The 13,918-nt window shown below is 36.5% G+C and overlaps 1 protein-coding gene across 2 annotated transcripts in view; it reads right to left on the bottom strand.

Moving 5' to 3' along the window:
- Positions 1 to 13,918, bottom strand: part of LOC121317470 (dihydropyrimidinase-related protein 5-like) — a 32,002-nt gene that overhangs the window by 17,712 nt on the left and 372 nt on the right. The window contains exons 2-3 of one of the 2 annotated variants that reach the window (XM_041253437.1): positions 12,945 to 12,974; positions 9,154 to 9,418 (exon numbers count right to left, since the gene is read on the bottom strand). In XM_041253437.1, coding sequence (XP_041109371.1) covers positions 9,154 to 9,414 — 261 coding nt within the window. In that variant the 5' untranslated portion in view covers positions 9,415 to 9,418; positions 12,945 to 12,974. The remainder of the gene's footprint in view (positions 1 to 9,153; positions 9,419 to 12,944; positions 12,975 to 13,918) is intronic. The other variant, XM_041253436.1, reaches the window with a different exon arrangement.

Here is a 13,918-nt window from a genome sequence, read left to right as displayed (position 1 = left end):
GAAAAATTGAATAAACAGAGTACAAAAATAAAAAGTGACTATTGCTCTGAGGGTAGAAAAGTGGCCAGTGTGGCTATTCAAATCTCCTTCAGTAACTAACCTTTGACATTCTGGGAGACCACAATCAACCATGTGTGCTTTGGAGAAGACCCTTCTGACTAAATGGGCCCCCTGTCAAGACATTGGCTGAGCAGAGAGGCAAACATTCTAATTACACAGCAGAACGTTCATTATTTCCAAAGCACCGACTGTGAGGAGGTCCTGGTCATGTGTTAAATATGCTAATGGAGGCTGGAGATTTCTGCATGACAGATCTAAACTGCAATTCCCTGCAACAATGTGCCACTGCTGTTTTAAATGCATAATGCACGATCCTGTACCATTTGAAACATTGAGCTTTAAAACTATACAGTAAAATAACTGTTATTGAAAGTATAAAAATAGACAAACCATGGTCTAGTGTGCTGCAAGCATTTCAGTTCTTTGTTTGTTTGTTTGTTTTTAAACACTGCAATAGGAAAGAAAGAATCTATAACAAAGAATTTGAAATAAAGGGGTGGCATGTTTGAGGAAAACAATAGATCACAAAACATAACTGCATGAAATTGATTTTCCCTGCTGAAATGCATTCAGTAAAAATGCAGGACTTATTAACAAAATATTTTTGATAATGGCTTCTGCTATCCATTATGTTTGACTGTTACATGGTACAGAATCCACAGAAAAAAAATCCTTGTCAAGTAATCCTTTGTATCTGATAATAATGAGATTTCTCCATTTGCTCATGGATCAGCCCACATGTGGACAATTTTTTTTTTGCAGTGTAAAATACTATTAATGCTACTACTACAACTTTCCAAAATGAGCAGGAGAGCAGGTAGTCTAACAGTGATGTAGTTATGAATTGCAATGGGGTAAACTACTCAGTCAGTCATGGACACCAATGAGATTTCTGAAGCCTTACAAGATCATTTCGTTTTTTTTTTTCAGTGTCTCCCAATCTGAAAACCGTTTAAGATCATATTTTTCCATGTGAATAATTGTCAATCTCCCTCCAAACTGGTTTTATATAATTTTCAAAAAAGAAAAAAAAAATCTACAGATAAAATATATCTTCATGACAATGAATCTCTGCATTCAGATTCGCCTTTGCTGTGTGCATAATCTGCTTGTGTATTTTGCTAATTATACATTTTTCAAACTGTGCCAAATCCAATCTGAGAGAAAAGCTTTGTCCAAGCCAGCGTTAATGCTGCTACACGCTTCAATCTGAGCCCAGGCCCCTCTATTGTCTGCCCCACCCCTCCCCCTGTGAATATCCAGATCAATACATAGGTGGAGAGACACGAGGGGGGTCTCTCAAGAGTGTTGAGGGGCATTAAATAAGGGAGGGGAATAGAGAAAGGGACAAAGGAAATATGGGCCTTCTCCTTGTACTGCACAGCTCACAGCACATCAAGAGCAAGACCCACAGGAGAAGCTGCTGTCTGCTGCTGACGGATTCTGGCTTGTCCAGCTTCCCCAGAAACTGCATCCCCAGTGGTGTGTTCAGTTTAGAGCAAATATGAGCAGCAAGAACATATGGTTACATCAGCTGTCTTAAAGCAGCAATAGCCATGCAAGTAAGCAAGCTCAACATGTTTTTAACCATACATAATATATCTCAATAAAACTTTGTTATAGTCATAGGATCCCACTGGCCAACAAACATAAATAATCATTTCTCACCACTCACTGCACAACAAATCATAGCCTCAACAGCACAATCAGTAAAGAGAAAATGATAATATAATAAAATAATGCTAGTTTAAAAAGAAATACTAAATGGCATCTTGTTATTTCAATACAATTTAATAAGGCTGACATGGTTCTTTTAAGTAAGCAATACAGCTATTTTTAAAGCTATTCAATGTTGGCAGTTTCTTATGGAAATCTGGTACTTTGTTTCAATCTGTGGCAAAGCAAGCAAAAGCACATCTCATAAAATTACTTTTTTCACGCAAAATAACAATTTGTTATAATCAGTAAATAAAACTTTGCTGATTTACAGTATTGTACACATAACATAACATAAGGTGCATTTTCAGATGTCATGTTGATAGTGAACAAAGAACATATTTTTGCATTAGTTTGGTGTGAAGGGTCGAGATTTACAAAATAAATAAAACCGAAGTGCTGAATGCCGAAACCCGAACACCAACTTAAGCAGGATCAACCAAGAACTCAGCTTGATTACCTAAGCAATAATATACAGAAATACACATACTTGTATGCATATATTATTGAGTATTTGTGTTATGGGAAACCTGATAAGAAATCACTGTGAAGTAACAACTTCATGGCCTAGGATTTTTTTTTTGTCTACAGCCTGAATGCTATTTTACTAGTTTCGATGCATGGAATTCCATTGGGGGGGGGGAGCATTTATTTCACAAGCAAAACAGTAGACAATTTGGTGACCATATTCAGCCTTAGGATTAAATGAAGTGATCAATACAATCAATGTGTTAGTCCATCTTTACCAACACAATAGAGATCAGGAGCAATAAATCAAGCTGGTTCTCTAGAAATAGATTGGTCATCAGTTCTCTGTTAAACAGGAGTCATTCATCACATTGACAGGTACTAAAAAAAAACAACAACAACAATATTGAATTTCTAAACATCAGCTGTACAGTATTATGTTTTACCATACAGTACCATCTGTACTTTACTCTCAATGTCGGTATAGGTGACGTCATCTCCTTGATAAAATCATACTCAAAACAATGACTTTGCAATAGTTAATGTATCTCTTCATCCATTCGACTGATATTCCCTCAGGCACAGACACTTCCCTATACTGTATCTCTACAATGTATACTTTCATTAGTTAGATGTGTGTATGTACTAAAATAGACGTTTTTAAGTTGTTTTTTGCCTAGTCAACGTTTTAAGGATCTTGCTTTCTTGTCCGCTCATATTCTTTACTTTCCACAAGTAAATTATTAAATTTAACTTCGATACAGCTTCAAGCAACCTCTTACAGGGCCCCTAAATTCAGCTGTGCAAAACCACTTAAGCAATTTGATACTGACAGGACAAAAAGTTTTACTGCCATTAAGTACATAAGTGCAGTCACGAAACACAGTCCGGTACAACAGTGTGTAGCTGTAATGCAGGCAGCTATCATTGCCACCTGTTCCGCAAACAAAGCACTGCCTTTGACACTCCCAACATGCTACAGAGCTACTAAACTTCAGAAGTTTACTTTTAAAATGTACTGATATTTGTCAGCTTTGTCATACCATTATACCAAAGCAGCATTTAAACAAACAAAAAAATATAGATTAAGCATTTAAGCCAGACAATGCAATGTAAGGCAACACAGTCTGTATGGGTAGTATATAAATGTGGCACAAGGCAGATTGCTGATAATAATTAACCATTTTAGAAGTGACTCTGTCAGTCACAAGCTTTCATATACTCACAAGAACATGTATAAAATATGGTAAGAATAACTGGAGTATCCCTATTCTTTTTCCAAGCACAGTAAACAATAAATAAGACTTATGTACTCCCAGGGAAAACGCAAGTATAGATTTTCACAAAGGAGTGATAAACCAAAACAGACAGAAAGTGGGTATAAGTTAATGTGCTTTCAAGCCATTGAAATGCTTCATATCAGCAGTTCCTGGTTAAAGGTACTATTGATATCCTACTTACCAGGGCACCAAATGGCTCTTCTTATAAAAAGGCCTGAATCTTGGTTAAAGCTCAGACTCAGGGCAGTTGATGAGAATAAACATGGAGTAAAAGACATTTGCTTTAAACTCCCATGTATTTTTAAATAAAATACAGTGCTTTTTATTCCAGGTGCATTTGGAAATAGCTGACAAGGATTATATTACCACAGGTTACATCTTTATTATTTATTTATTTATTTATTTGTTTGTTTGTTTTTTAAATTCAAGTACTGTACAATTACCAGTGCAACCCATTTATCAAAGACTATCTTCCATACTGTACATTCAGTATTGTTCTTTCAGCCATAGAATGAAGGTCAATAAATGTGGGTTGTTTTTTGTGCCACGAATGAAGATAACATTGCTGTAAGGCTGTCTACAGTAAATCATTTTTGATGAGCGTTCAACATGTAAATATAAGAGGTGATTTGCTGTTACTCTAGCACAGTTTTGACACATATTGACACTACTGTATTGTGTGTAAATTAAAAGCAATGAGAACAAAACCTCCCAGGTGTGATATGTAAGTGTAATAGCATCTCCAAGAGAATGGCTTGTGAGCTTGTCCATTGACATGGCCAGAGGTTAAACCAATGTGGTCTCTAAAAATGATGTTTGACAGTGTGGTTAATATTTCAATTCCCCAAAGCAGACCAACGACTGGCTGAATAACTGACCATTATTTCTAATAGATCAATCTTATCACCCTCCAGGCTGCAATGCACAAAAGGCACGTTGACACAGTCTATAAACTATACAATTTGCTGCTTAAATTCTTTGATTTGCCTCCTCAAATCACAAAGGCATGCCATAGGAAATCTGTGAACTTAGTTTTACTGTTCTATTTAGCCACACTATGAATCTAAAGAAATATAGCTACCAAGATCAATATGAAACCTAGTATGACCCCTTTTGTTGTGCAAAAAAGTTTGATTCAGTCCAATCCTCAGGTAAGGGAAGGAGCTGTTTTAAACTGTTACAATTATTTTATTCCTCTTTGCAAATGTACCTGGTTTCAAAATAGCATTCTAATAAAGTATTATCACTGCGATGGAAATAAGACCCCCCATAGCAATTGGATCTATTCCTGGTTTTACACACCTGAGCTTGCTACCCAAACACTTGGGAGTTAACCAAGCGCATATTAAAACCTGGAATGGGTGAAACTGCAATGCAACAGGAGTTGCATCCCTGTGTCAGCTATAGTTAATTCAGCAACGCAATGTAATTTACTTCAGCCCAAGGCCCTACTGACACAGATTTCAGCACTGTCTGAGTGGACAGCTTCCCGGCAAACCGGCAGGCATGACAAGACTATAAAACAGGGTCCTACATGAGAGATTCATTGTAACAGTAAACAGAGCCCACAAAAAGGGAGAGACCCTCAGCTGTAACGCAGCAGTATTGTGTATATGTGCACTGTGCTTGTAAATGTATTTGTAACAATGAATGCACGTGTGAGGTTTTCATGTGCATTACACTATTATTGTTAAATACAAACAGAGAGTGACTGGACTTGTATGTGGTTATTTATTATCACATACCACTACCACTTCACATACCCCTACCATTTACAATGCTGCATTAACTGAACTATACAGTACAAGTTGATGTGGGACTGTACGTGATGGTTACAATATGGTTACGGCATAATAAAGAATAATATACAACCAAGTAAGTTCTATGAATGTATTTCAGCAGGCTTTGAACTCTTGGAATCATGTTCTAGGAGATCTATGCAGGAAAAACAGCAGTCAAATTTAGTTACACAGACATTGTCATCTTCTGTATTTAGCCAAAAGGAATCATCCAGAATTGTTTAAATATGCTGAGACCTGACAGAGTTCAAGACAATGGGCAGGTTATTATTTGGTTTTACAGTAGCATGTCTGAAACATTTGTTCCGCAGTTCCACACAGCTACATCCTACCGGGTCTTGCTGCAGTATTCGGATCAGAATATTCAACAATGTAGAATGTCACCTGAAAGCAGCATTTGGAAATATAGGGCTACAGATCATAGTGAAGCATGGTACCACATGCTGTCCAAAATGACCTAAACCTCCCTGAAGGTCTCCACAGCAAATTCATCTAAACGAATATGCATTCCTGGCAAGAATACATTTCAACAGACTTAAAGTGGTTATCCTAAAAGATTTTAATACAGCAGTGTGAAAATAATATTGAATTTAGAACCAATAAACCTCAGATGCCAGCTGATCCAGAAATAATTATCTTAGCAGGGCAGCAGCTACCAGGAGACAGCAGTTTAAATCTATTGTTCCTAAACACAACACAGGGAGGACAGAATGGAGGTTCCTTGCACAATGGCTGCTATGGAAACAGAATATGATCTGCGATAGTCACTCTACTCCCCAGACCAATTTTAGTTATAGAAGAAAAGAAAAAACCCTACATAACGGTAATTTCCTTCGCCAGCTGGCCCATGCTTAGAATCAGATAACAAATCCCCAGTGTTTTAGAAAGAACCCTGCTGAGTTTTTCAATGGTCTACATACAGTGCTCCTGTAGTTACCTCACACTCACCTGCAGCTTTGGTAAGTCTACCTCATGAGTACAGTGCTACCTGTACACAGCCCATGCTACTCTCCAGCCTACAATATGTTGTCTAAAAGCAAGAGTACATATTAATGGCCTGTGAATTTGTTGAGTGTAGAGCTTTCCCTAGTACTTAGAAAAGCACATAACACAACAATATGCAGGCTTTGAATCCTATCTGATACTGTATCTATACACCCACCCCTCATTATATCGCCCCTCGCTATACTCCGGATTCGAATATATCACAGTCCTGGAGTTAGCGCCCCATTTTTATTGTCTAACTGCGTACGCCTTAGCTGTAATATACATAGACACTTATAAATTACTGTTCATTTTATTTCATACTGCACATCACAAACAAAAATATACAAAACAATTAAAAACAAAGCATCACTATCGTACTGTTATCATATACACATGTATTGCACAATAGAAAGCAAACTAAATATCTTCTTGCTGAATTGGTTTTTATTTTAGCCAATGAGGCGCTCACGTGCGGCAGCAATGCACTAGCAAAAGCCAAGGCAGTGACGTCAGCTGCCTAGCAACAAGCCTGCTGTATTGTTGTTGGGAATTGATTATTTCAATGCAGCTGGCTCATGCATTTCGAGAGGAAGACTCATGAAATTAATTGGAGACTGAAGTTGATGAGAAGAAATTACCCTCCGCTGTACGAATTAAAACGGTGAGCTGCTTTTTATATGAAACATATACAATATGATACAATATGATACAAAATACAACCTATTTGTTTTTCTATGGGTCTCTCGCTATATTGTGGCCCTCGATATATAGCAGATTTATTTTGGACTCCGACACCCGTGATATATCGAGTGGGTGGTGTATATGGACTGGGGAGCAGTGATACAAGATTATGCTGGTTACATTAAAAGAGCAAAAGAATGAGTAATTTACTTCCTATATGGAATGACGTTTCTTAAAAATGTTTAATTAGAAAGCAGTAAAACATTGCCTGAATGTAAAGGCCGTGTTCAGTAATCAGATGTGAGCATAGCTTTAAAGAGGCAACAATTCATGTTCATTTGCACAATATATTCACTGTTTCTTGAACTAAAAAAACAAACAAATACAAATTAAACCAACTTCTCATTGCACCATTTATTTTAAACATGTATTAGATTATAAATTATAACCACAATGGGCATTTTTTCTTACACAGTCTGTTTTTATAATTGGAAGTTATACCACACAAAGGGTGTGTAGTTGCAAACATAGATGCAAGGCACTAGCCAAAGATTGTCTGCTTGACTCAGTTTCTTATGTTGTACTTTCCTCATATAATATTGCTTAGAATACTCTAATCATTTTTACCATGCAGCATGTTCTGGCAATAAATATTACACTTCTGCCAATGATTTAAAAAAAAAAAATGGTCAGCAGCTATCATGTAGAGTCATGGTACTGCAGTCTTAAAAACAGACAAAAACGGAAAAAGCAATAAGTATGAAATTGTTTCATTTGGAAACAAACACGCCGACAGTTCAGTTGTCTTGGGAAATCAACTGCAAAGTCTGTATTTGTGTTTCTTCTGCAGGAAGACAAGACTGGACTTTACCAGATTCAAGTCAGCTGCAGTGGTATGAAAGCAAAGCAGATGGTACGCTTCTGTGTGGCTCCCATCTGACAGGGACCTTTAGAAGGACTGATTTCCCTTTGTCTCTCTAATAGCACTGTTGCACCCAGTCCCCAACTGCAATGCATTAAGGCATGCAGCTATCAATGTATGTTGTATCTGCTATTTAACGCTCAAAAGGAGGTCTCTAAGACCTCAATGAAAGTCTTTTTTGTGTGTAATTGGGGTATTTTATCTCTTCATCAGCATGAAAAGATGCCTTGCAGAGCCAGTGCATCTTAGCACAGTCCTCTGTGACAGCCTTGTACGTTAAATACAGGTTTTGTTATACTGTATATAGCACTTTTTCAAAGTTTAACATTGCTGCTGTATCACTGATTGATTTGTTCATTTCTTCTACTAGCTTGTATAGCCAGTTACTGAGTCACTTTCTTATTATTTATTCTTTTTTCAATTCAAATTACAAGCTCAATTCCATTTTTATTCGTACCTTCTGTATACATTTCTAGAATATTACGTATAAAACAAAGTTAACTCAAATAACAGGTTATGTAAAAAAAAAAAAAAAAAAAAAAAAAAAAAAAAAACATGGAAATATCAAACGCTCCAGAAATATCAAATTCTACAGGCTTTTGATACAGCAAAGTATTTTTCTCTCAGATTAATGTTAGGTACTTGTAACTAATACCTCAACTTAAAGTAATTCAGTTCATTATAACTCTCCTAATTTTGACTTCAATAAAAACAGAGCTGTTTCATTCCACTATGAAGGGAGGGATTCTGGTTTATTTTGGAACAGAGGTTCAGTGGAAGTGAGGTGTTCTGTACTTCAGTTTTTGGCTTCTCTTGCGGAGGTGGGGGAGGGGGGTAAATCATCTTTTGCTTTTAGCTTTTAAACACAATACTAGAAAGGAATCTGTTTCTCAATAGGATGTGCTCAAAGTAGGACAGAAACAACAGAACTGCATTACTGTTCTCCATTTCAATCTTTCATACCAGCATTCATTTCTGAAACCATAGGTTAACTTGTGGCATGCTTTAAAAAAAAAACAAAAAAAAAAAAACATATGTGCAGGAATAAGTATTTATATAACATACTGAACTGTTTCTTGACAATAAAAAAATCTTCATAAAACTGGAAAACTGTTGCAAGCAAAAATAGCAAACATGTATTACAAAAATTAGTGTAATCTGTCCACAATACTGTATCTGCAGATACCTGTCCTGTAGGAACTCAAGTGTCTTCTGATTTCATAACCAAACAGAACCATACCTTGGTGCCGTTGTAGAAGTCGTCCACGCAGGTGGCGTTCATGAACGTCTGGTGGAAGTGGGTGCTGGTGTCGATGCCCCCTGGGATCACCAGCTTGCCAGTGGCGTCGATGACTTTTGCCCCCCCGGGGATCATGAGTTCCCGACCCACCTGCTGAATAATCCCATTCTCAATATAAACGTCTGCCTCCTGGGTGAAGTCATCATTCACTACCTTTCCTCCTTTTATAAGAATCCGCACAGTAGCGGAATTGGCAGCCATAATCCTGGACAAAAAATAAATAAGCAGCATTTAACAGAATATCTAAAACGTAAAATGTTGTGCACCATAAGGTTTACAAAATATGTTCCCATGGCAACTGAGTGGCAGCAACACTGTGTTCTATGCACACCCTCAGTGTGGACCAACATGGAGGTGAGATCTGTTCTATTCTGTTGAACATTATGAAAACTGAAAATGAAAATGCTTTTAAGCTAAAAAAATGGCAGTACAATGAATTATATAATGTGAGGAACTAAGGCCCCAATTTTAGAAACACAATAAAAAGCAAAAGCCAAACCTGGCTCCATGAGTTCTATTGTGTTTTAAAATTGGTTAGCTTTTATGCATATTATACGCTCTTGCATAAAGCATTTAACATATAATAAATCTTTGGCCTTTGGCCTCGCCTCAGGGAACCCCTACCCATACATTTTCCTGCTGATAAGCGGAGAGGCTGACTGTAGGGAAGCCATGGGCAGGGGGCAGGATACATGCCCTTCCTTGTAGATGAGCCAAAAAACAGGTTGGGCTGGGGAGGAGGAGGCAAACTCTAAGTCACAGCGGGGAGGGTCAGGTAAGATTTCAGTCCTTTCCTTGATAATCATTAGACAAGTAATTACATTGTTAGCGATAGGTACTGCTATTTCGGTTGACAAGGTCTGGTTATTGATGCTTGATGACTTGATTTGACTAAAAGTGAGTTCCCTGCAAGAACTAATGCTTTGCTTAATTAAACAGTCACATTTAAAGGAGCTTTATTAATAAAATATTCACAAAGAGTTTGTGCAAGGTCATGTGTCTGTAGATTTTTTGTAGGTGTGGTTTCTCAAAACTGACATTAAACTAACATTTTTCTGTCTTATGAACTAAACCAACATCCAGCATCTCAAAGACATTACCAAATAAATACATATTAATAAACTAACAAACACACTGGGCATCTCTACAGTATGTCAAAAATGAATTGCAGCTGACTGAAGATAAACTGTATTGCCTACTGAAATTTCAACACTGCACTCAGCTTTAGATTCTCTTTTCAATGTTAAATAATGTTTTGTTTTTTTTTAACCTTGAATGCTTACAAACAGAGGCAACTGCTCAATCTTCAAAAGGCAATAAAAGTCCACACTAAGAAAGTGAAAGCCCTCTAGTACTTTAAATAATAATGAAGAAAACAGCCAGGAGAATAGGTCTTTGGGGAAACCAATTAAGGGCAAACCACTGACTGAGCATGCCTGGCACATCTCTGCTGACTGAGCATGTCTGGCACATCTCTGGCACAATCCTGGACCACACAGCCAGGTCGGTTCATACCACAACACCCTCCAGCAAAAGATACATAAACACAACACCTGGCATGACAACACTTGGCATGACAACAGCTGGCACATGATTGTTGGAATTCTCCTACTGTATTTTGTTTTGTTGCCCTGACAGTAACACATCAATACAGCTCTGAAGTCTCTCTATCACGCAAAATATTATTGTTCTGCTCCCATACTGCAGGCATATTATGTTAAACATTAAAACAGAATTAATAGCATTGTGTATAAGGTGTGTTTGCTTTTTCTGAATTTGATTTATTTTCTCAAGCGTTAGTACTTAGCGCTGTCAACAAAATTCGGGCCCCTGATCTTTAATGAGCATTTAAAAGGTGGATACAAAAGACAAATATTCTTTCACCAATTAATTTCTGCTTCTTGGTGTGTTTAAATCTATTTAAAAATATTTTGGGGGGGGGGTTACTGACTAACGACCACTTTGTTCAGATAACAGTAAATACAAGTTTTGCTGTTCATTTCAGAAGGCAGCTCCTAGAAGTCACTTTGCTAAGTTATCTTTGTCATACTGTAGAAGAAATATCATGCTTGATTTCATTTTTGACATGACCCTATTGTCCTTTGTCATGACCCTATGGTTCAAACAGTGCTGCCTTCTAAAAGAGAGTATAAATATATATATAGATATATATATATATATATATATATATATATATATATATATATATATATATATATATATATATACTATATATATATATATACACACACACATTATCTTAATATCCTTTGCCGGTTTGAAGACTTCTGACAAATTAATAAATTGTTTTATTCTTAATTATAGCGTTTAAAATTATTGTCACGTTATCAGTCTTTATTTATTTCTTTATATGTTATTTCTTTATTTCTTTTTTTCATTATATGTTGCATCTTTATACCACGTTGTACAGTACAGAGAAACAAATAATTATATTATCAGTACTTTTTGCTATTTCTTTGACGTACTAGATATTGGTTTACTGTGTGTTTATGGAACCTCTTGGTGTGGTTTACTTTATATTGTATTAAACAGTGTTTTTGTTAATCTTTAGAAACACTAAATTATGACCAACTTAACCCTTTAAATCAGGGGTAGGCAGCCTTAGCTATTCCAGTCCATCCCACTGCAGGACTCTGTTCCAACCAAACCTTTCCTTATTTAATTGACCTCCAATAGGGTCAATTAAACAATTAAGGGTCTGATTGGAACAAAGTCCTGCAGTTGAATGGATTGGAATAGCCAAGGTTACCTACCCCTGATTTAAAGGGATATCTTGTCCCAAAAATAGTGAATGTAGCAATCTACTGACATATCTTTCAACTCACCTAAGACTTAAGGTCAAGAAAATACCACTTATTGAAGAAAAAATATCTAACAGGGAACCCTCGGTCTGAATAGGATAAAGCATAAAGCCAAATATGCATTCCAGTCAGAGATCTTCTCCAAAATCCAATCAGCATACATTACAATTAATCTATAGCTCAAAATGTGAAATGCATTTCAAATAATTAATTGAGCTGTTTTGGAACAATAATGGTACCAAGAAATACATCCAAGATGGATAGCAAAGTCATTCAGCAAAAGGTCACAGAAAAATAGCAACAACCAACACAGTATATTTATTCCAAGCATTGATTTATCTGTAGACCCTAACTAGAGAAAGGTTACTGTGAGTCTAGGCTGTACCCAGAATGCAGTCCAGCCCAGAACTGCAGACAGGGTGTGACCATTATAAGAGGCAGTTCTCTTTCCATCACAGCCATTTCACAGCAGCAGCAGCTAATATACTGTACACACTTTTTTGTGATCCTTAACAGTTGTCCAAACACATGCCCTCAGAGCCCAAAACCACATTTTGTAACAAAAGCATGTTTTCACACACTGTATGAAAATGTGATATTCTATTTTTAATACAAAACGTGATTAGAAAGGGGACTCTCACTTGTGTACAAAAGGACAACGGGTTGGCATCGATGCACAATTTAAATTAACTATGGGGAGCCAAGTCTCCTGCTATTTAAAAGTTCACTGTATCCCAGGCCTAGTAACCCCAAATTTAAAGACGGAAAAAGCCCACTCATCCTTAAAGGGTCACAGAGAATTGCACCCTTGAGTTCAGACTTGACTTGCTGCTTTAGACTGGTCTTCCCCCTCTATCTATATAGCTCATCCACATTATAACTGTGTTAATAAAATATACCAGTACTTACCCTGTGTCCACTGTGCAGATGCTCACTGACCTTCAATAATTAAAACGACAAATTAAATACCAGAAAACTGCTTGACAAATTAATTAATGCAAAAATAAATAAATAAAAACCTCGCCCCTTTTGTTTGTGAGAATAAAGCACAACGCTTCTTCCTTGGGCAACTGGCATGAATAAATCACAGGCAGACCAGGATAGGTCCACACTTTGACAAAAATAATTAATGAAAATATTCAGGTTAGCTATTTTGGGGGTTTAAAATGTCAACACTGGCTTCTTTTTTAAAACTATTCACCGTTTTATTTACACTATATATTTATACACACCTTTCTTATAGTCACAATTCACAAAAAATTATTCCAAATAAAAATCATCTGTATTTAAAAATTATGTAGTGTATTAACTGACATAATAATCATTTCCATCTGCCTTTGCATCTCTAGTTAGTTCATAGGATCACACCACGAAATTCAAAAGAACACTTGCTACTGTTGCACCTTTGCCCAAAGACAATTTTAATAAACGTTTTAAAATTAGTTTTTACTTCTGTGCTGTATCTCCAAGCCCACAATAGAAACAACAATGGAACTGTCGCTGAACTAACAGACCCCGTTTCCCAAGCAGTGCAATGCAGTGTACTAGCATGCAAACCGAGATCTTTCAGCAGGCACTTGACATCAAATAGGGTAAATTCATACATTTATATTTTACAATAGAAAATAAATTGTTAATATTCTACAGCATTGTTATTATCAATCAAAAATATGCATTTTGATATATAACCGAAACAGCAGTCAAGCCCTTTGATAAATATGACCAAATATATCACACACCCATTATATTAATTTCATAGTTCTTCAAAAAAAAGGAAACAAGTAACAAAAATGTATGTACATTGTTGCTAAGCAAACCCTAGCTATTGTCATGTAAGCATGCATCTGTGCCCACTCATGTGTCATTAATGCAATTCATTAATA

The sequence above is a fragment of the Polyodon spathula genome, chromosome 6 (assembly GCF_017654505.1).
Source record: "Polyodon spathula isolate WHYD16114869_AA chromosome 6, ASM1765450v1, whole genome shotgun sequence".
NCBI lineage: Eukaryota > Metazoa > Chordata > Actinopteri > Acipenseriformes > Polyodontidae > Polyodon > Polyodon spathula.
The sequence above is the reverse complement of the archived record's forward strand: the minus strand, read 5'-3'. Positions and strand labels throughout refer to the sequence as shown.